Source organism: Propithecus coquereli, unplaced genomic scaffold (assembly GCF_000956105.1).
Source record: "Propithecus coquereli isolate 6110/MARCELLA unplaced genomic scaffold, Pcoq_1.0 Scaffold166, whole genome shotgun sequence".
Lineage (NCBI taxonomy): Eukaryota > Metazoa > Chordata > Mammalia > Primates > Indriidae > Propithecus > Propithecus coquereli.
In genome coordinates this window covers 5,460,769-5,482,595 of record NW_012141191.1, presented here as the reverse complement: position 1 = coordinate 5,482,595, position 21,827 = coordinate 5,460,769, and the positions used below count along the sequence as shown (strand labels likewise).

Below are 21,827 nucleotides of genomic sequence, written 5' to 3'. Positions count from 1 at the left end.
GACCACCTGTGATCACCACCATGCTCCCACCCTGACTGCGCCACTGTCCTCTTTTGCCAGAATCACTGCCATTGTCTTCCAACCAATATCATGCTTCTACCCTTGCTTCCCTACATTCTATTCTTAAATCATCATCAGAGTGATCATTTAAAACCATAAGACCACATGTTACCTTGCGCTTGAAACCCTCCAATGGCTTCCCATCTCCCTTGAAATAAAAGCCAAAAAGCCATAGTGTCTGCAATTTGAGCTTAGAAAGTCCTACGTGTTCCCACCATCTCTCCGATCTACCCCCATATAACATTTTTCAGTATAAAGAAATAAGAAGGAATGGCTCCTACTCTTTTTACTATACAAAACAAAAAAAACCAAAAACATTAAATAGTAGCCAGCATGGCAGAAGGAAAACTTTCCCTGATTCCTTTTCCCCGAACATTTTATTTTCATGTTGCAATCTTCAGCAAATCCAAAAGAAAACACCAAAACTGTACTCATTTTTTTTTAGATGGTGAAGAGGCTGAGCTTAAATTTATCTTTAAGGAAACTGAAGAAACATGGATTTAATGGACAAATTTATACTTAAATAAAACTTTAAATAAAATATTAAACCTACCGAAAACCATTTTTTAAATCATTTAGAAGTCCCCAATTAGAACAATCAATATGCTATTTACAATAGCATATTGTAAATATGGAACTTTATCATGGATCGCTAAACGTTAACAGGTCATCAGCCAGCCTTTGCCAACTTCTCACAGATACGCTTACGTCCTCATTCCCACCCACTGCATCCTGTCCCTAGCCTCACCAAACTTACCAGAAAAGCCTAACATGCCCCCAAAGAGCTCCCCACCGTATCAATGTAGATGACAAAGCTCAGGAGCCAATGTTTTATGACATGACCTCTGAGGTGTTCATTGACCTCCAAACACAGTTTTTCCTTTCCCTTCCCACTTGCTTCGTAAAAATTTCATGGAATATGAAAACCCCCAAGATAGGCCAGACACAGTGGCTCCTGCCTGTAATTTCAGCAATTTGGGAGACTAAGGCAGGAGGATCACTTGAGGCTAGGAGTTTGAAACCAGCCTGGGCAACACAGCAAGACCCCTTTTCTAAAAATATAAAAAGTCAGCCAGGTGTGGTGGGCACCTGTAGTCCTAGCCACTCTGGAGGCTGAGGCTTGGGCCCAGGAGTTTGAGGAGCAGTGAGCTATGGTTGTGCCACTGTACTCCAGCCTTGGCAACAGAGTGTGACCTTGTCTCTTTAAAAAAAAAAAAACCAACCAACACAGCACACATTTGGAAGTCATAAAGCCTCATTCCTTTAAAAACTTAGCTGGGATTTGGATTTTCTATTAATTCATACACACCTCCATGATAATTCCAAAGCAGATGGTATTGACATTTCGCCACAGTTCTTCCTGGCTCTCTCATTTCTGAAGTGTGAGCCTCCTGATTAATTACTGGTGAGTTACAGGCGTGTCAGGAAGTTAAGCCTGGGACCTCCCCACACTGCTCTTTTGAAGGCACACATCACCAGGTAAGTTCTAAGAAGTGATAGTTATTCACCCAGTCTTTCCCTGCGAACACTGGTACAGCTGGTCTTTTCTTCCCCCCGACTGTAACCTCTTTCCTTCTGAGCGCTTCCTTTTCCACTATGCATTCAAATGCCTATTGCTCCTCTCCAGATCCCCTCCTCTCTGCTCTAATAAACTGCCTCTTATATTTCTGTCTTACTGCCCTGCTCTGAATTTATACTTTTGTCTCAAGAATGCCAGTGCTTCTAAAAATATTCCATTATTCCTGGAGTAAGCAGCTCAGGCAATTTCTTCCTCAAAGTGGGTTTCATTCCTAATTTTCTGTATGAGCAAATGTTCCTTTAACTGCTTCATCCCAAAATTGTGCTCTGGCTCCATTAGACAAATAATAGGTTAGGGATCTGAGTTTGTATGCTTGTGTTCCCTTACAGGGCAAACTCACGTAAAAATAATACCAGATTCATTCATTCATACACTCAACCAACAAATAACAAATAAAAGGCATCATAGCAGGTAAAAAGGTATACAAAATGTGTTCTGCATCCTTAAGGAGCTTATACTCCAGATATATATATACAGATTTCAAGGCAATATGCAAGGAGGACCATATGAGCTTATATATATTATTAATATTTATAAAACAAAGTTGTTCTTGTCCACTCCCAACAGAAAGTGATTATTAATAAAACTGAAAACGGAATCAACAATATGTACTTCAGTCTCTCTACAGCTCAAACTATATAGGTTCCCGTGACCTATATATTCCATATTAACAGGAGTCTTTTATTTCATTTTAGCATAATAAATAAGGTATTACTTTCCCAGTTTTTTTAGACTTTATTTTTCTAAATTTGCAAATCAATGCATGACTCTGATTCTCTTTCTCAAAACATTTGCTTTGCAAAGAAACAAGTTCTTCATAGAGTCAACTTATTTAGAAAATAAGCTTCTCTTTTTATTTAGCACAGGATAAGTTCTACTAGATCGGTTTCTCTGCCAACTCACTCACTACTGACCTGATTTCCATCTACTGCCTCAATTGTATTAATACATGCTTCTCATTTTCCTAAATCAAAAGATGATGCTTAAATATAAAGAACCTAAACACAGGATCTGGAAACACGGCAGCCATAAAAAACCTGCCTATCATCACAGTGTAAATGCTGGGGAGAAGGTTAAAATTGAAGTTGAGGAACTGTATATTTCAAAGTGCTTTGGTTCATTAAACAGTCATTTTTTATTTTAAAGCCATTATATCAGAGTTATTTGCATTGCTACTGCATAAACTCTGAGATCTATTGTATTCAAAAATGTTTTATTATGTTATTTTATTTTTCCCCCAAAAGATAAATACACCTTCAATTTTAAAATGAAAATCTTTGGGAAATGAGTTTTCAATATACAGAAATTCACTTCACAAAAAATAGCAGGACTTGAACCACATTTAAAGTGCCCCTGTATTTCACATTGATCCTCCAGAAAATACATTTTCAGCTTCCGAATGGGAGTCTCTCATCCTATTGTTGTCACTCTAGGTATCCAAAAAGTGAAATACACGGTATTAGGAATCAAGCAAAGCAAAATCACTCTGTAAGTAAATAAAGGATACTTACCCAAGTTTCACACAGCAATAAACTTTACAACGGCTCCTAACAGATACACCTTTAGTGAGGACTAATGACCCAGTATTGGATATGCATCCTCTCACCACCCCAAATCCAGTCTGTGTGACCAGACACCTACTGCTCGCTTTGGCTTCCGAGTAGGAGGGGCCATCCTCAAAAGTGAAGATCTGGGGCACGCTCTGGCCCAGGTAGGAGGGCGGCGGCGGCGGATAGTAGGAATGCATCCTGTACTGGGAACTCACTGCGTGGCGGTTCTCCGGGTTCTTCATCTGCTTAAGAAAAAAGAAGAAATACATTGAGACCAAAGTTGCATTTGACCATTATTACAAGAATTGTCTATTTTTGTAAATTTGGGGAATAGCCTATTGAAGTTGGGTGTCTTCTACCACAAATATGCTCCTCCAGTGCAATGGGCCTTAGAAATAGTATTGCTGTGTGTCTTGAAGGTGCCTTTCTATCTTGGGGTCTCTTCTAAAGCACCCCTAAAATTTCCTCTGGTCACATGGTACTGGACTAACCAGTACTAAAGAAGACAGGATAGTAGAGAGGGGACAGTGCTGGTTAGGTGCCAACACAATCTGCTGTAACACTGACTAGCCTCTTTGACCAGGAGCAAGTTGTTGAACCTCTTCACATGTTTCCTTGTGTAAAACTGGCATCTTATACCTTGGTTACCTTACAGTGTTCATATAAAGGGAATATTTTTAAAAGACTGAAAAAAGCAACATGCAAACTATGTGTAATAATGGTAAGCTGTTTGTCATTAGCATGATGCCGAGCTGGACCCTGTCCCTCAGCGTCCATTTTACCTCCTTCTATAGCAGAGGATAGAAGTCCGGGATCTAGATTCTGCTAATTGGATACACGGAGTGAGATGGGGAAGGCAGCAGGGAGGCACAGCTGTCCCTCCAGCAGCAATAGCAGCTACACGTGGGCTTGGCAGTCATTTGTTTTTCTGGCAGCCAGACCCTGCCTTTGGAACCATGGGGCAGCTTTTATGAAAGGAGCAGTTAGTTCCCTGTAGCTTCTGGACGTCTTATTCAAAGCCAAGGAGATGTGACCTGATGACTTAGGAGGGGCCCCCACCTTCCACCTTTCTGGCCCTGCTGCTGACTGTGGAAGGGCCCACTTCCCTGAACATCCAGAACTGTTTCTTACGTGGACACTGGTATAGACACCAAGCACTCAACTCATGATCATATCTTCATGACAAGAACACAGCAAGACTTCAATTATTCATAATGTCTTTAACAACTTAAATTTAGAGGGTTCACTTTTAAATAGAAGTCAGTCTTAGGGAATGTTCAAGATAAACCAGTTCTGTCCAGGATTAAGAAATAATTTCACAATTACGTTTTTCAATCAAATGTTTTGAATGCTACTTGATCTAGAAAATAGTGCTAATTTGACAACTTGGTAAGGTAAAATGAGGTCCTGGGCTTTCTTCAGATTCTCTATGAACATCTAAATTCTGGACAATTTCCCAAGTAACCACTGGTCTAAGTGCACTTTGACTATTATGGCTTTGCTTGGTTTCTATATATTCTTGGAGAAACTCAAAGGATTCACTTTCGATCATCCTGCTGCTCCCCAGCTCCTATCTGTCCTCTGATGGGTGGATGATTTCCTCTTGGAGAAGCAAAGAAGACCCCATACAGGTGGTTTTTTCCTTTCAAATTAAGTTTATCTGGGCAAGTTTCCTTTATCCTTTCTTGACTGTCTTTCTAGTTTATCTTTCTGAAGTATGTGAACTAGCATCTCTTCTAGATCAATCGCCCCTTTTTCATTTTCTACCATCACATAAATCTTTACTAAATAAGAGGTCAAGGAAGCTGTACTTAGAAAATGGCCAAAGGGGAGAAACTGGCTACTGCACTGAGAGAGCCCAGTAAGGAGCCGTGAAATCATGTAAGAGGGAAGGGGCGGTCAGTGGTAGCAGCGTACTATGCAGACCCAGTGCCCAGTGAGACCGGTGCTCCCCGGCACTCTCACTGTGCACACAAATGGCCAGGGGTCCTGTCAAAACACAGATTCTGCTGGCCCTCAAACTTGGCTCTGGTGACCACAAGCTAGAACAAACGATCCTGTCTCTCATCCTTAGCTCCTCTAGAAGTCCAGGACCAAAGGAGGACCTTCTAAAAACAAAAACAAAAAAACCCCTCTTTTTACCAATTGTTTACAACCATCAAGTCTCCACCTGAATTAAGGGCAGGTAGAAATACGTAAATAGCAATTTTTAATTTTCATTATTTTTCTTTTTATACATAAGATTCTCCAGAGCTAAAAGATTTTTCTCAGGAGTCTGTGGCCATCCAGCATTGCTGCAGTGGTAATAACAAACTCAGGCACACTTGGAATTGAAGAGCCATTTCTGCCTCCGTAGATTTCCCTCAAGTCAATTACACAGTCTGAGTAATGAACATTGAATTAGAAGCAAGGGGCCGACTTTTAAGTACAGAACGCCTAATATAAATAATGGAGCCTCCGCGGCCTGAGTGCTGAGTTAGTCACATCTCCTTCAGGTTTGACAAAATCTGCAAGTCAGTTCTTCAAGGAAAATGCTTTTCAATTTTCCCCGTGCACAAGAAAACTGACAGGGTTTGAGCCTGTAGGCTCTGCAAAATGCTGGATTTTTTTTGCTTTTACTATGAAAGTTTATACAAAGCTGCTTTTCAAAATGTTTGAAAAATGTTCACCATGAGCCGATAGCCAAGGTCAGCAAATTTTTTGTTGGAAATGGTCAAACTGAGTATTTTAGGCTTTGCAAGCCATAGGATCTCTAGGCAGTAAGTAAATGAACGCACATGGTTGTATTCCAATAAAACTTTATTTATAAAAATCTGCACTGGTTCTCAACCTTCATTCCCACTGAAATGAGGGGGAGGCGGGGACCCAGTTATGATGACTGGGCACCACTCCTACAGGATCTGATTTAACGGGTCTGGGATATGTGGCCTGGGCCTTGGATTTTTTCAAAGCTCCCAGGTAATTCTAACATGACACCAAGATTGAGAACAAGTGCTCTACAGTTTCCAACATATCTTCCACAGACCTGGGAAGTACAAGATCCCAACCTCCCCCACATTAACTGAAAAATGCAAAAGATTAAGTCTGACAAATAAATAGACTGTTCAAACACTGCCAATCCCAACGTATATATTATTTGAAAAAAGATTCAGGTAAGCAGTTAATTTATTTATTTATTTTTAACTAAAGCTTACTGGAAAGTAAACAAAATTTCAAATTTATGTAAATGCTTATTCCCCCCTTACTTCCTTTTCTATGTTTTCAGAAAGCATCAAATTATAAAGATAATTTGGAAATACTGGAAATACAGTTGAATTATTTGTACTCCAATATATCCCTAATGAATATATGTTCTCAATATCCCTCATGAATCCCCAAGATCACTGAGCTATAAAAGACTTCCAGCAAAAGAAAAAGATAAGAGTCAGACTACATGTGAGAAAGAGTCAGACTACACGTGAGGTTACTAAAATGTGAGTTTAGTGAGGTCATCACTCACTTCAACTATATCCCCCGCAAAGAATAATCCACAAATAACCACTCACGTGACAACCTGCACGTGAGAAAGGATGGCCCATGTGTTTAAGTGCATATGTAACCCTCTAAAACATGAAGTTAAAACTGAATGGCAATTCACCCAGACAAAGGCACGGCAACACGTGATTTCAAAGTCTAAATCACTTCCTGCTCTTTTAAATTGAGGGAAAAAAAATCACAATCCTGGTACTTTTGGCTCAGACAAAATGGGAAAATAACGAAGCCTTTGAAACTTGCTGTTTTATTTTAAACCAGTAGTTCTCAACTGGGACAATCTGGTCCTCCAAGGCTGTGGTCCCCAACCCCCAGGCCACACAGTGGTACTGATCCACCTTCTGTGGCCTGTTAGGAACTGGGCCACACAGCAGGTGCAATGGCAGGTGGGGAGTGAGGGAAGCTTCGTCTGTATTTACAGCTGCTCCCCATCTCTCTCACCAGCATGTAAGCCTGGCCCCCGTCACATCAGGGCGGTAGTACATTCTCAGAGGAGCATGAACCCTACTGTACGCTGCGCATGCGAGCGATCTAGGTTGCGCGCTCCTTATGACAATCTAATGCCTGATGATCTGAGGTGGAGCTGAGGCTGTGACGCTAGTGCTGGGGAGTGGCTGCAAATACAGATTATCATAAACAGGTTTGCATGATAAATGTAATGCACTTGGTTGTCCTGAAACCATCCCTGCCCCCCGCCCCGTCCATGGAAATTGTCTTCCATGAAACCAGTCCCTGGTGCCAAAAAGGTTGGTGACTGCTGCTCCAAGGGACATTTAGGACATCTGGAGACACTTCTGTCACAATGGGGGGTAGGGGTGTGGGGTGGCAGCAGTGCTGCTGGCATCCAGTGGGTAGAGGCCAGAAATGCTGCTGCCTGTCCTACAATGCACAGGGCAGTCCCGAGACAATGAAGAACTATCTGGCCCAAGATCTTCACAGTGCCAGGCTGAGAAGCCCTGCTTTAAACTAACTTAACATCCCTCTTGTGTCCAGCCCCTTGTCTCCAGCTAAAAGAAAAAAGCAAAGTCTTAAGGGACAGAAATGGCAAACAAATCCGAGGAACTGTTCAGTTCCGTTAAAGGGATATATATTTTTCCCTTTATGCAACCGCACCTTGTTTCTTCCCAAGGTTTTATCTTTATTCCTTTAAGTTAAACAAATAAACCAAGCGAAACCTAAAAACCCAGGATTTCAGTGAATTATGACCACTATTATTATTAGCAGTGGTAGCTGGCAAGCAAGAGGCATGTTTTATTTGTTATTACCTACCCCAAGTCTCTGAACCAGAATATGACCCACAGATAAGAGGTGGGCTGACAGAGAATGCTTGCAGTATGAATATTAACCCCTGAAGGAACCTCAGGGCTTGGAGTTTTGTTTTATTAAACTGCTGAGAATATGCATCATAATAAATCTGAACCATAGATTTCCTTTTATATACTTTAGCCATCCTATTTTACAGTAACAATATCCCAACAAAACATAAAAATGTTTGACCTTACTTCTTTTTTTAAAAAAATTCCAAAATAAGTTCATGGGTTGTCTATTATCACTTCAGGTTAGGAAGAGTGTCTGATATTACATCAAACTGAACACTCCATCCAGGTGAATAATAAAAAGAAATTTGTGGTCTAGTTGTTTATTAAGTGTGGTTTAGCTGCATAAAATTGGAATTGATGTATGAAAGGGAACAGTCTTCACAAGAAGAGTTATTCTATAGGATAACATTGTTAATTACAAACTCCAATATTTAAACAAATACGGTAGAAATTCCCTTGGCACTGATACAAGGCTTACGGTATTTTTTTTTTTTTTTTTTTTTTTGAGACAGCGTCTCCCTCTGTCTCCCAGGCTGGGGAAAGTGCCATGGCGTTGGCCTAGCTAGTTCACAGCAACCTCAAACTCTTGGGCTCAAGCGATCCTCCTGCCTCAGCCTCCCGAGTAGCTGGGACTAAAGGTGCGCACCACCACACCCAGCTAATTTTTCTATTTTTACTAGAGATAGCATCTCGCTCCTGCTCGGGCTGGTCTCAAACTCCTGAACTGAAGTGGTCCTCCCATTTCCCAGAGTGCTGGGATTACAGGTGTGAGCCACTGTCTCTGGCTGATATGCGGCTTACAGTCTTTTAAATTGCAAAAGCCATATTTGGAGTAAACCTTTAGTTTTCTGAAACCTTTCAGAAACCTTTTTATAAAAGAAGGCAGGACTCTTTATAGGCTATGGAATTCTAGGTCCCCTGGTGACGCTGAGAGTGAAGATTCAGGACAGACTTTTGCCCTCATTACTTGATGTCTTTAGTTTTAACAGACTCTTCTTTCCAAACTGTCTGAATGGGATGACAATTAACACACTCAGCTAACCACACACACTGTGAGCTGTCCCAGCCCACAGACCGTACCTGTGCAAGGTGCTTCAACTGAAAGCCTCATTCACCTCCCAAAATACACACCCCATTCATTCTCTGGCATGCCACACATCACGGCTGGAAAGAATTACTTTTAACATATGGGCTAAAATGATTGCTTGGATGCACGCATTTCAGAGAGTACTGAAACACCAACAGGCCAAATGTTGAGCCACGTGAGGCAGGCAGATTCCCCACTGCTAAAACCCGCCCTTCACCTTCTTTTCCCTTGGCTCCCAGTCCTCTGCAGATTACCTTTCTCTCCTTTGTTACTGGCTATGGAACGCCTTCTACTCCCCACCCTAGAGGGAGGAAGAGGAAAGGAGAAGGAGAAAGAGAGAGGCCTCTGTGAGGACTCCAGCCCTTGTGCGAGACTCCTGCAAAGCCCGGCGGGCTCCTTCCACGTGCCAAGGGGGAAGGTGCTGTGCTGAGGGTGGCCTAACCCTCGACCCTTAAGATACGTCCCTGAAGAACCTAACAGCCCTTTGTCCAAAAATGGAAAGGAGGTGCTTCCTCCCCAGATGAGGTGGAAGGGGTAAAAGAGAGGAGGGAGGAGAGGGGAGAAAGAGGATGCTTACACAATGTGGCAGAGAGAAAAAATCACTTAAGAAGTGATACACCTAAGATGTTTTAAGTTGTAAACTCCAAGTTTCCCAAAGCTTTAGAAGGTTTTTAACACATGCAAAAACAAAAGAAAACGTGTGTGGGTAGGGCTTTTCAAAAAGAACTGAAGGAAAGTTTGGATTGATATCAGAGTAAATTAAAAATTAAAAAAACAGCCATAAGATGGACCATGGAAAAATAAACAAATCATTTGGAAGAACAGAACCAAAACTGACCATGAATTCCTACAAGTCCTGGAGAGGCCATGGAATAGGAATTCACACCAGCCTTGAATAAGCATTAAGGTCAGAAACCCCACAGGATATCAGGATTACACCTGTATTTATTAGTGTTCTATTCGTCTTGTCTTTATCAAAAATGCAAGATGTGAATATTTCTACATTTTACAAAAACCAAATTAATTTTTTTAACTTGTGTTTCTCAGTTGTTTTCACTATCTGCATCAATGATACTGATAGAACCAAAGTACTTCCCGAGACCCTATTTTCCAAAATGCAGAGGTGCTACCCCTTACAGGGCCCTCAAATAATTCAATCTGCAGTCAGCATATTTTTTAAAAGAACGGTATAGAAATGAACAGAATGGAATAGAACAGAATAAAGGGGAATAAAAAATTGAGAATCACTGCATATACAATATGGGTATAAGAGCTGCTTTATGAAACTTTTCACTTTTTGTGTGTACTGAAATATAGTTTCTTACTGTAGGTCTCCATCTAAAATATTCTGAAGTCATTGATGTATAAATCAAGTAAAACGGAGGCAACTACCTTTAAAAAGAGGGACATAGTAATAAGAAAAAGCCAAATTTAAAAAGATTTCCTTTTCCTAAGACCTGGAAAAGTCCAGGTGCATTTCAGGGGCTTCACAAAGGAGAGAGGGACAGTCAATTTAGAACAACATCTGGCCAGAACTAGCTCGATGCCTTCCTCATCTTTACAAATCCATGCTAGATTTTCTAACTCCTGGGTCAAAAATTTGTATTTGTCTGATTCACAAATCTAGTTACAGACCCTGATTTGTACAGGCCATGCAAAAATTCAAGTATCATTTACATAACAGCCAGGAAATAGAGCTTCAGTATAATAGCTGGAAGAAAAAGACATGAAAAAGTTTTTTTTTATTTATTTTATTTATTTTTTTTTGAGACAGAGTCTCACTCTGTTGCCCGGGCTAGAGTGAGTGCCGTGGCGTCAGCCTAGCTCACAGCAACCTCAAACTCCTGGGCTCAAGCCATCCTCCTGCCTCAGCCTCCCAAGTAGCTGGGACTACAGGCATGCGCCACCATGCCTGGCTAATTTCTCTCTATATTTTTAGTTGTCCAATTAACTTCTTTCTATTTTTAGTAGAGACGGGGGTCTCACTCTTGCTCAGGTTGGTTTCGAACTCCTGAGCTCAAACAATCCGCCCGCCTCGGCCTCCCAGAGAGCTAGGATTACAGGCGTGAGCCACCGCGCCCGGCCATGAAAAAGTTTTTATTTTGAGAATTTGGTTAATAATGATCAAGACCTAGGACTCTCCACTTTCTAATATGGCCAGTCTCTGAAAGCACTATATAACACCTCTTAAGACTGGTGGAGTGGCTTGTAGTGGTGACGTTCTTAATGCAATTTTCCTGAGAAACTGTTGGATACTGACTATGGGACTAACAGAATTTCAGAGGAAGAAAATGAGCATGTATTGAGAGATACTATAGAGACTTGTTGTATTATCTCATTTAGTCCTCATAATTTAATAATCATTAACACAGGAAGAAACTGCTCAGAGAGATCAAATAACCTGGTTCTGCTCACAAGGGATTAAGTAGAGAAGGCAAGAGTCAAAGCAAGTCCCCTCAGAAGCTCGTGGTATTTCTGTTAAACCAAGCCAGCCTTCTAGTTTCAAATAAAGATACATGCTTACTATAAAGACCAACTCCTTGCCTTTAGCTTTTAGCAACTCTTCATGTCTCTCTGCTTCTAAAGCAAATGAGAAACTTTTTTTTTGATAGTTTGAGAAGAAAAGAAGTCCACAACCGCACATTCAGGAACTTTGATTTTCTAACCAGAAATATCAGAGGCACCGTTATCTGCCTTATCTTTCCCACCATGATGGACAAACTTAATTAACCTTTGCTACTCTGTTCCAACCTACTGTTTTAGAGAAAACTAGTGACCCAGAAACAATATGTTACCATCACAATCTCCACGGCTGTGACATCAAGAGATATAGCCTTATCAGCAGTATAGGGAAATAAGCCACTTGGATTAGCTGTGCTAAGAAATATGGATTATATTCATGTCACACATGAGCTGTCAGAAACATTAGGATACTTTTAGCATAAATCAGCAGTGTGAAGGGGTGTCTTACGAGCGCTGAACATGACAGCCTTCTGGGAGGGCAAGGTAAGACTGTCTGGGGCCACCTTCTAAGTGTAAGCAGGTGCGCACACTCACATACTTCACCCAAACTGGTATTCAAGATCTGAACACAGGCTGGTGACCTCTGATAGACACACCCAATTTGTGGGTGGCATGAAAAGGACCTTCCCACTCTAAGACTATAACAGAGAGAGTCCACCTCTAAGTAATCAAAACAACACAAGAATGATTAAAAGCAGCATGTTGCCCCTAAAGAATGAGTGAGAGAGAGAGAGAGAGAGAGAGAGTGTGTGTGTGTGTGTGTGTGTGTGTGTGTCTGCGAAGACACAGAACCATGCTTAAGAGCCAGCATGCTTACTGACTCTCCTGAATTTAAAGGCATTATACAAGGAGGACCAGGAAATGTGCGCTGCCCCACGAGGAAGGCAGAGAGATCGTGGGAACAATGTGACCTATGCAGTCAGGCAGACCCAGTGCAAACTTCAGCACCCCTAGTGTGATACTGGCAAGTTACTTCATCTAAGGTTCAGTTTCCTCATCCATGAACAATCCCTGACAGGGTGCGTTTAAGGATGAAAAGGCATAATATACGAAGTGTCCAGGACCATAAGGCTGCTTGACAACGCTCTTGCTGGCACCAGACCCTTCATTCCTGGGACCACCGTGTTTTTGGAGGGGCATCAATGGGAGGGTGGGTGGTCACACTCAAGCGCCCCTCTTCTGGATTTGCTACCAAATAACTCATACAAAAAAAACTTCCGATTATATACTTCAAATATTATTTTGAGTACATAAACTTTCTTATTTCAGAATATTACAGGAGTACAAACGTTTTGATTACATAAATTGCTTTCACATCGTTTGAGTCAATGTTATGAGTGTGCCCATCCCCCAGATAGTGTGCATTGTACCCGTTAAGTGTGAATTCATACATAAATATTTTGTTTACTATTTGAAAGTAAAGTCCATTCTCTGAAATTTTTGTTCTTTTCAAATTTAAAAAGGTTTAAAAAACCAACTCACAATCCAACACTGACACTATCAAACACACACAGGAAGGAGAGAAATTCATACCTTCACATTTTTTGGTCTTATATAAATGCTCAAAACATGGAATTATGACGTCTGCCTGCCTTCTCCCAGAATTAGTTGGTAATAAGTGAAAACTGCCAAAAACGTTTGAGAAGGAATGTGATTTTTTTTAAAAAAGGCGTGAAAAAAATTAAAAAATGTAATACCTTTTCTCCTGTTTCTCAATCTACTTATGAACCCCTTCCCAGGAGGCTGTGCACCTCTATGGTAATGCCACAAGGCCAATGTTACACCAAGGAGGGAGCACTGAAAGCAACCCATCCGGTATACAGACAGTAGTAAGAGGGCACATTCTCTGTAGAGAATTTTTAGGAAACAAAACCCACTAGGTCAATCTGCTTTCAATTATCACCACACATGGCAATTCTCAACAACAGCAGTGATAAAACTCCCTCTCCAACCTGCCTTTTGAAATACCATGCACAGGGCCCATCTTTCCACAAAGTAACACAGCTCTCCCAGAAAGCCCCCGAACTCTTATTGCAATAGTGATAACAGAATTATTTGTGTCCTTTGATTCTTCTTCCTCGTCTGCCCCCCTGTGAGCCAGTACTTGAGAGTCTAGCCCAGTGCCCGCACAGAGTAGCCACTGCGTAAGAATGATCAATGAATGCATTAATGAAGGAGTATCTTGTGCACACTCTAATACGGTGGAGATGTTTTTGTAACCCTCTTCTTTTTATTTTTCTATCATATTTCTAATACGGTATTTGAAAAACAGGGCAAACCTGTCTGTTATGTATTCCTTTGATTTTCATCTTTATTCAAATAATGAGGAACACTTTACGGACCACAGAAATATGGACTCCCAAGACATTTGAGAATCACTTATCCATGTACTTAAACATTCTGAAAAGCAACTAATTTTATATCACATTCACATCTACTTAACAGGAAAAAGTAAGCTAAAAGGGTAAACATAAATGGATACGATTTTGGCTACTAGCCCAACCAAATTGAATCTGAAAGCTTTCAAAAATTGTGATCTAATTATCTAATTTCCAAGTGGATTATAGAATCCCCAAAGGACTGTATTATTTACTAACTCGATGCTATCGTGTCAGAGAATAGGTAATGTAACAAACTCGCAAAAGACTGATAATACACTTCTGCCTCCAATTCAATTGTGGAGTAGTCCCTGGGGTACATGAGTACTTTACGAGGGTTTCCAACTCAGTCCAGATCAAGTCGAACTCATCTAAGAATGGAGATTAACCTGTAGGACAGCCCAGGATTTACTCAAGTCCCCCAAAGGCTCCTGAAAATCTCAGGTTACGCTCTATGTAGATTTCCTGGGATGCTACTGGACCACTTCAACCAGGCTGAGCAAACAAGCCCTTAGGCTTGTCCAGGCTGAGCTCCTTCTAGATACCCTCTGAGTCACAGCTGCCTGTTCCCTAGTGCCCCAGGTTTCCAGAGGCCGGTTCTACTTTCTTCTGGAATCCACATGTTTTTAACCAAAATACTCTGCAAAAATGTCTCCACTGCGCACTACTGAGGATCCTCCTCGGCCCATGTCTTACCATCTGTCTGGGTTCAGCATCTAAAATGCCCACCACCACCCTTGCTGAGCTCTAGTTCCAGACAAAAGAGCCACCAAAAACACTGTCATCACAGGCACCAATTCTTATAACAGCTGCCTTCCCTGTGGGATTAAAAGCGTCCAAGTCCTTAAGCTTTTATCATCTGTGAAAAGAAACAGCAGTTCCTTAAAGGAAAGGCGTAATAAAAATCAGATGACTGTTGTGATCATCACTTGTCATCAGCTAAAATGAGACAATATAGCAATTCCTTAGTGAAGGCGCATGTGGGTAAGGTGACAGCATGGAAACAGAAAGCCAGGACTGTACTCATCCAGGCTGCAAGGCTTGGGAGGAGTGACAGGATGGCCCAAAGACTACTGTTCTGCTCCTTGCAGGGCTGTCTGGGAGACGGAAGCTTTTCTCCCTGCAGGAGTAAGAATGTGTTGTAAAGGTTCAAGATAACTGAATTTATTATTTCTCTTTAAAAGAGAGGAACCTAATGAGGAATTATGTTTCAGAAGAGAACATTACAGGCATGGCTAAGACTTGACAGGCAATTCAAGAGCAAGTTTATAGTAGAGGCAATGTGACCCCCACCCCTCCAGAGGAGCCTGACACCTTCAATGTCACTGGCTTTAAACTTTCTATGGTCTACCATGACTTTTGAGTTGAATTTCTTTAAACAGAAGATTCTCTAAGGCTAGCCTGCTGATCTGGCAGGCCCAATCATTACATCCTCACTGTGTACCAGATGGCAGGACCTACTTGGGGTGCATGTGAAGGAGTCCCCCAAGATGCTGGACTAGCATGAGGGTGTTCACAGGGCTGCCATAAAAAAGATGGGGGAGGCAGGCACAGCGGCACACATCTCTGGTCCCAGCTACTTGGGAGGCTAAGGCAGGAGGATGGCTTGAGCCCAGGAGTTCAGGGCTGTAGAGTGCTATGATTACAGCTGTGAATAGTTGGGCACTCCAGCCTGGGCAACACAGAAAGTCCCATCTCTAAAAAAAAAAAAGAGGGGGGCCATAGGAGGTGGGAGATAGCGGGTGCCAACTTGTTGTATTGCTGAGTAAGAGCATTTGCAAAAACAAAAAATCCCACGATCTAATAGGATCATCCTTTCATTTTTTTAAAAAAAGCTGGAATGATACAATCTCAATAAAAACAATTTCTTGAATAATTTAGCTTTAAGAAAAACTCACTTATCCTTATTTTCCTCTTTTCTCTGTAAACCAGCACTGGTAACATCTTGCACACAAATAGTGAACTACTGGACACATTCCCAGTAAAATAAGGAACAAGACAATGACATCTATGCCACCATTGTTATCTAAGCTGAATAATGCACTAAGAACATAAATTAGAACTGAAGGTGTTTAGGGCAAAGAAAATGTCAGGATCAACATGTTTTTATGGAATGACTACCTACTTAGAAACTCCAAAATAGACAACTATAAAATTATTAGAATTACAACATTCACAAAAGTGGCCAGATACAAAATAGATATACCACATTATAACAATAAAATGTGTGTAAAAGAAATCCTTTCAGTCATCGACATAAATTTATGCCCCTGTAACATTCCTTTTTAAGAAATCAAATTATATTTTACATAGCTATGGTGAATGTTGAAAGACACAGAGGATACAATAAAAAAAAAGAAACCAAATTATGGTTGTTAGCATAATAGCCCAAGGCAAATATTATTGATTTTCAATTCTCTTTCCTGAAAAAGAAATTAGTTTAAATGCTTTAAACTAAATATGTCCTTACAAATTCCTTTTATGTCTATTTGCAAACTTTTTCAGTTTTTCTTTCCAAAGGAAAAAGCCAGTCAATGTCTGTCCACCCGTAGATAGTGGCCAGTAACCAGTTTGCTCTAAGAACAGAAGTGAGGACCAGTTTAACCTGTTGATGATGCGGGCCTGGGAGTGAGCAGACAGATTGTGATCACAGATTGTAGAAGGGGCTCCTGGCTGAGGGTAAGAAAGCCCAAGTCAGGTTCTGCTCAGGGAAGTCATTTCAACTTTCCCAGCCCAGAACTACCCAGCAACTTGAGGTGACCACACACACATCATCCCAAGGGACCTAAGGTGGAGTTCAGTGGCACAAAAATTGATCTAAAGTCTCTTACTTTGTCTTAAAAATTAAAGTGGGTTTTGCATTCTACTGCTATCTCCCTACCATGTCTTTTTTTTTAAATTTAAGAATATTTAAAAATAATTATTGCTCATTATAACTGTCTCCGTGAGAATGGGAGCCAGGCCTAAGCCCTGGGTTCATAGCACCCCACCCAGCACAGAAAGGGGACCGTGGACACTCCCATACAGCAGATACTCTGAAAGTCACTTCTTTTGATCAGTCTTTTAGCAAACAGGTTGTACCAATGCTCGGCCATGCTTAAAACAAACAACAAAAAAGAGGCAGGCCAGGTGTGGTGGCTCACGCCTGTAATCCCAACACTTTGGGAGGCCAAGGGGGGAGGATTGCTTCAGACCAGGAGTTCAAGACCAGACTGGGCAACATAGTGAGACCCTGTATCTATAAAAAATTTTAAAAATTAGCTGGGAATGGTGGCGCACACCTATAGTCCTGAATAATCAGAAGGCTGAGGCAGGAGGATCACCTGAGCCCAACAGTTCAAGGTTATAGTGAGCTATGACTGTGCCACTACACTCGAGCCTGGGCAACAAAGTGAAACCCTGTCTCGAAAAAAAAAAAGAGGAGGCAGTGTGAAAACAAGGGCCTATCTAGCAGCTCATTACACTGGCAGAGTGGCATGGAAGCAGTGAAGAGGCAGTGGCTTTTCTGGGTGCCCTGCCTGACCGTCTGGCCCCGTGCAGGCAGAAGGTGCTAGAGCACCATCCCAAGACCGCTCACAAGAAAGTGCATCTTTCTGTGCTCCACGCCTCAGACATCAGAAGATGGTTTCCTTCCTGCCTGTCCCTCAGTTTCAAACACAGGACTACTACTTAGGTGATCCCCAACTTCCTTTCTCCTTTTCTACGTGATAATAGCAGCCTTCTCCCAAGACTTGCTTTTCTCAGTTTTTGTCCGTTTTATTCAGTGGTCAATCCTTAGCAAGAAGTAGGCCCTCTATGCATGTTAATTTAACATATGAATACATTCCAACGAGGTGCCTAATTGTCAATGGGCAATCACATCATGAAACACATCATGGAGACCAAAACAGCCAACAAAGAATGAAATCACTGATGTTGTCATTAGACGACACCCTAACTATGGCTGGAATGTAAGTCTATATATTTGGTGGCACAAGCTTCGCAAAAGCAATCAAGAGGGCGCCTGCCAGAGGGACTGAAAGGAGATCCTAGGTACAGCTCGGAGTCCTCCCATATTTATTTCTGCTCACTTGATATGCACCTCTCCCTTGTCACCCTGGTACAACATGTTTATTTAAGAGATAATGTTGCCGTGGAGGAGTGCACAAGGCAATAAACAGCTTTTGCAGGCAATTAAATGCAGAAGTGAAATTGAGCTGCTGGTCAGCGGAACCAGCCATTCATCGTGAGTTTGTTCCAGTGTCACAAATGTTATTCCTGTTTCACAACAGGACAGGAATCTATGATTGGGCCACAAATCTCCACAGGCTGGAGACAGACCAAAAGCGATTAAAGCAGCTCTGGGCGTGCAGGGCATTTAGACAAAAGAGCCTTGGGATTCTGGAATGCTGACCTAGGAGATTGCTGTATTTTTTTTATTACGTTTTGCACTTAGTAGGTGTTCAGTAACTGTGGCTCACTTGATTTTATAGGAAGACTTGCATTAAGTCTCAATTGTACAACAAAGAATACATGGATTCTTTATGCAGATAATCCAATACCCTTTCTATACTCATCTCTAAGAATTCTAGTTTAAAAAAGTTATGATGATTTCCATTAGAGTCAGGTTTTTTCCTAGGCATCAGAAAGGAGGTCTTGATTCCTTTCTTATTTCTGATACAAATCTTTTTTTTTTGATTCTTTTTTCTTTTAATTTTTTTGAATAAAAATTTGAATATTTTCTTTCTTGATTCTGATATAGATCAGAAAGCAGTTATCCCAGAGGATACAAAAATCAGTATACAAAAGTCAATACCATTCCTATACATTAATAGTGAACTATCTCAAAAAGAAATCAAGAAGACAATCCCATTTACAATAGCTACAAAAATAATACTTAGGAAGAAATTTACCAAGGAGATGAAAGATCTCTACACTGAAAATCATAAAACACTGGGGAATACTCAGGAGGCTTAGGCAGGAGGATCACTTGAGCCCAAGAGTTCAAGGTTACAGTGACTATGATCGTGGCACACTGCACTCCCACTGCAGCCTGGGCAACAGAGGAGGACACTGTGAAAAAGACATAAATAAACGAAAAGATATTCCATGTTCATGGATTGGAAGAAAAAATGTCATACTACCCATATGTGGATCAGAATCAAGAGAGAAAAAAAGATTTTTGTATCCCAAATCAAGTATTTTGTGTCCTAGCAGGGGAACTTATAAAAAGATGGCTCCAACTCACAAGGTTAGGAGGAAAGTAAAGTCTTAACGACAGCATCAAGAAAGTAGATGGAGGAGACTCAGCCTCAGATTCCGGCCCTTAAGGTTGAGCCAGTTTTAGACCAAGGGAACCAGTGAGGAGAGAACAGCACAGGTGCTCTCCAGATGCAGCTGTGGGGCATCTTCCATAAAGGAGCTAGGAAAGTCCCCACCCCACTCTCCCCTGGGAAGCCGCCACCAGGAGGGGCAAGGCATTGTCCAAAGAGCAAAGTCAGGCTGCCTTCCAGGAAGAGCAGAAAGAGCAAGGTTAGGAGAAGGCTCTCCCATCCCACATCCCCGTTCCGGATACCTCTGCTGTAAACAACTCTGGTTAAAAAGTGAGTGTTTCAGTTCCTCTCCCTTCAATATTAGCTAAAAGTATTATCCGTAGGTTTTTAGTATTTAGTGAATATTTCTTTTTAACATCAATCTCTTAATGAACACATTTTGCACCATTATAATCCTTATGCATTATGTTTTCTATTTCCTAAATAGATTAAATTCTTCCCCAATGATAGAGAATTCTTTCCATATACATTCATACTTGGTCCATATTCATGTGTCAGGTTTTAACAATAAATCAAAGGTGCATTATTTATATCCTAGTTTGTTATGAAGGGGATTCAAAGTAGATAACTAAAATACATATGAACAAATGGTGAAGAATTAAAACAGATTTTTTTTTAAAGCAGGGCTAAGTAGCAATAATGATAACCGAAATAAATTCATTGCAGTTAATATCAGCATAGCAGTTCCAGTTTACACACAAACCCCCACATACACTCATCATCTCAGTTCAGTTATCATACTGCTTTATGTATTCATGCAACAGTTCAATACAGATAGTACTATACCCACTTTACGGGGAAGAAAACCGAGATTCGAAGGGTTGAGTATTTTGCTCAAGATTACGGAGTTAAACTGCAAGTTAGAACTGAATACGGATCTTCCAGTGCCAGAATCCATATTCCTCAAAGCAAACTCTTTTGTTCTCTTAATCCACCTGGTCACCAGCTAGCTGTGGTGCTGGGCAAATCCCTTCAGCTCTGGACTTGTTTTCTCTGAAGCAGAATGGGGGTGGACTAGAACTCTTTAAGGTCCATTTCAGCTCTGAAAGTCACTACACTGACTTTCATCTGTCATTTTGCAAATTGGTGGATTATATCTATGTTGGCTTTTGTACTTTTAACGTAAGAGTTTAATTCCAATAGAAGTAATTTCAGTGGGCATGACTAAAAAATTGTAAGCAAAGCTTGTGTTCACATTTGGTTACAAGATTAATCCACAGACTCATAAAATGTCAGGTTATATGGTGGGCCCCCCTCATCCAAACTATTAGGATCATTTTTTATGCTACACACACACATACACACACACACACACACACACTGCAGACTGCTGAGATTGCATATTTCAGGAAAGCATCAGGGCTCTATCCTTAGCCACATGTATCAGCACTGTTGTAGAAATTTCTGCATATTTCTGACTTCCACAAGTGAAGACAGAAAATCAGAACAGTTACAAGAAGATCCCCAATGGAAAACAAAAGAATTTCCAAGCTCTAAAGAACTAAAGAGAGCCTCAGTATTCGTACTTAATTTATCCTACAGTTAAGGTTCACCTGCAGAGACATTCTGCACATTCCCCAGCAGGGTCAACTCACAGAAGGCTCCCGGGAGGTGGTTTCCATAGGCCTTAGTTTGGTGCAGACCCAGTGATAACCAGTGTTGAAACACACAGACAGAAACGGACTTGAACCCTGGCCTTCCCACTTGGTGGCTGTGTGACTCAATGTACTCACCTATAGAAAAGGACAGTATCATTTGCCTCCTAGGGCATTAACTGCTCAGTCTACGATAGCTCTCATTTCTGATGTTATTATTTACTAAGAAGAAAGGGAATCAACCACAGTGAGAGAGAAATAATTTGTCATATGAGATATATCACTGACAGCGACTGTCTAGGAAATAAGAAGGCTTAAGCCCAGGCCTCTGGGAAAACAAACTCATGTATTACATGATGCCTGAGTGTCTCCCCTAGGGCTCTAACCAGTGATGCCGCTCTCTAGTCTAGTCAGTCTCAGGGAAGAGGCCAAGCATCAACACCGCACAACCACCACAGGACTACGGAAGTTTAGCCAGGCTCCACCCCACCCCGACCCCCGCCGCCAGTATGTAGACACTATCTGAGTTGAGCTTCTGTCTCAGCAGAACTTGACCTCAGGAGAAGCTCTCCTAGACACAGCAGCTGAGGCAGCTCTCCAAGACCAGCAATGGTACTGCTCAAGAAAGCTGGTCTCCTTGAGCTGTTCCTGGGAGGGTGGACCTTGCCAAGAGATGTCCAAGGAAATCCAAGACCTGCCATACCTTTCCCAGGTTTTCCAGGTAGAGCAAGAATAAACAGTAATATGTCAGGCATCACCTGCCATCTGAAAAGTTTTGACAAAATGGGAGGGTCAATTAATTTAGCAGATTTCTGACTGCCATAAACTTGATGCTGCACTGGCTATCTTTCTTTCAGAAAAATACTTAGATTTTTCTTTCTCATCTTTTATCA

General features: G+C 41.3%; 1 protein-coding gene across 1 annotated transcript in view; it reads right to left on the bottom strand.

Moving 5' to 3' along the window:
• Positions 1–21,827, bottom strand: part of DMRT1 (doublesex and mab-3 related transcription factor 1) — a 105,035-nt gene that overhangs the window by 41,774 nt on the left and 41,434 nt on the right. The window contains exon 4 of the mRNA XM_012641603.1: positions 3,281–3,431. Coding sequence (XP_012497057.1) covers positions 3,281–3,431 — 151 coding nt within the window. The remainder of the gene's footprint in view (positions 1–3,280; positions 3,432–21,827) is intronic.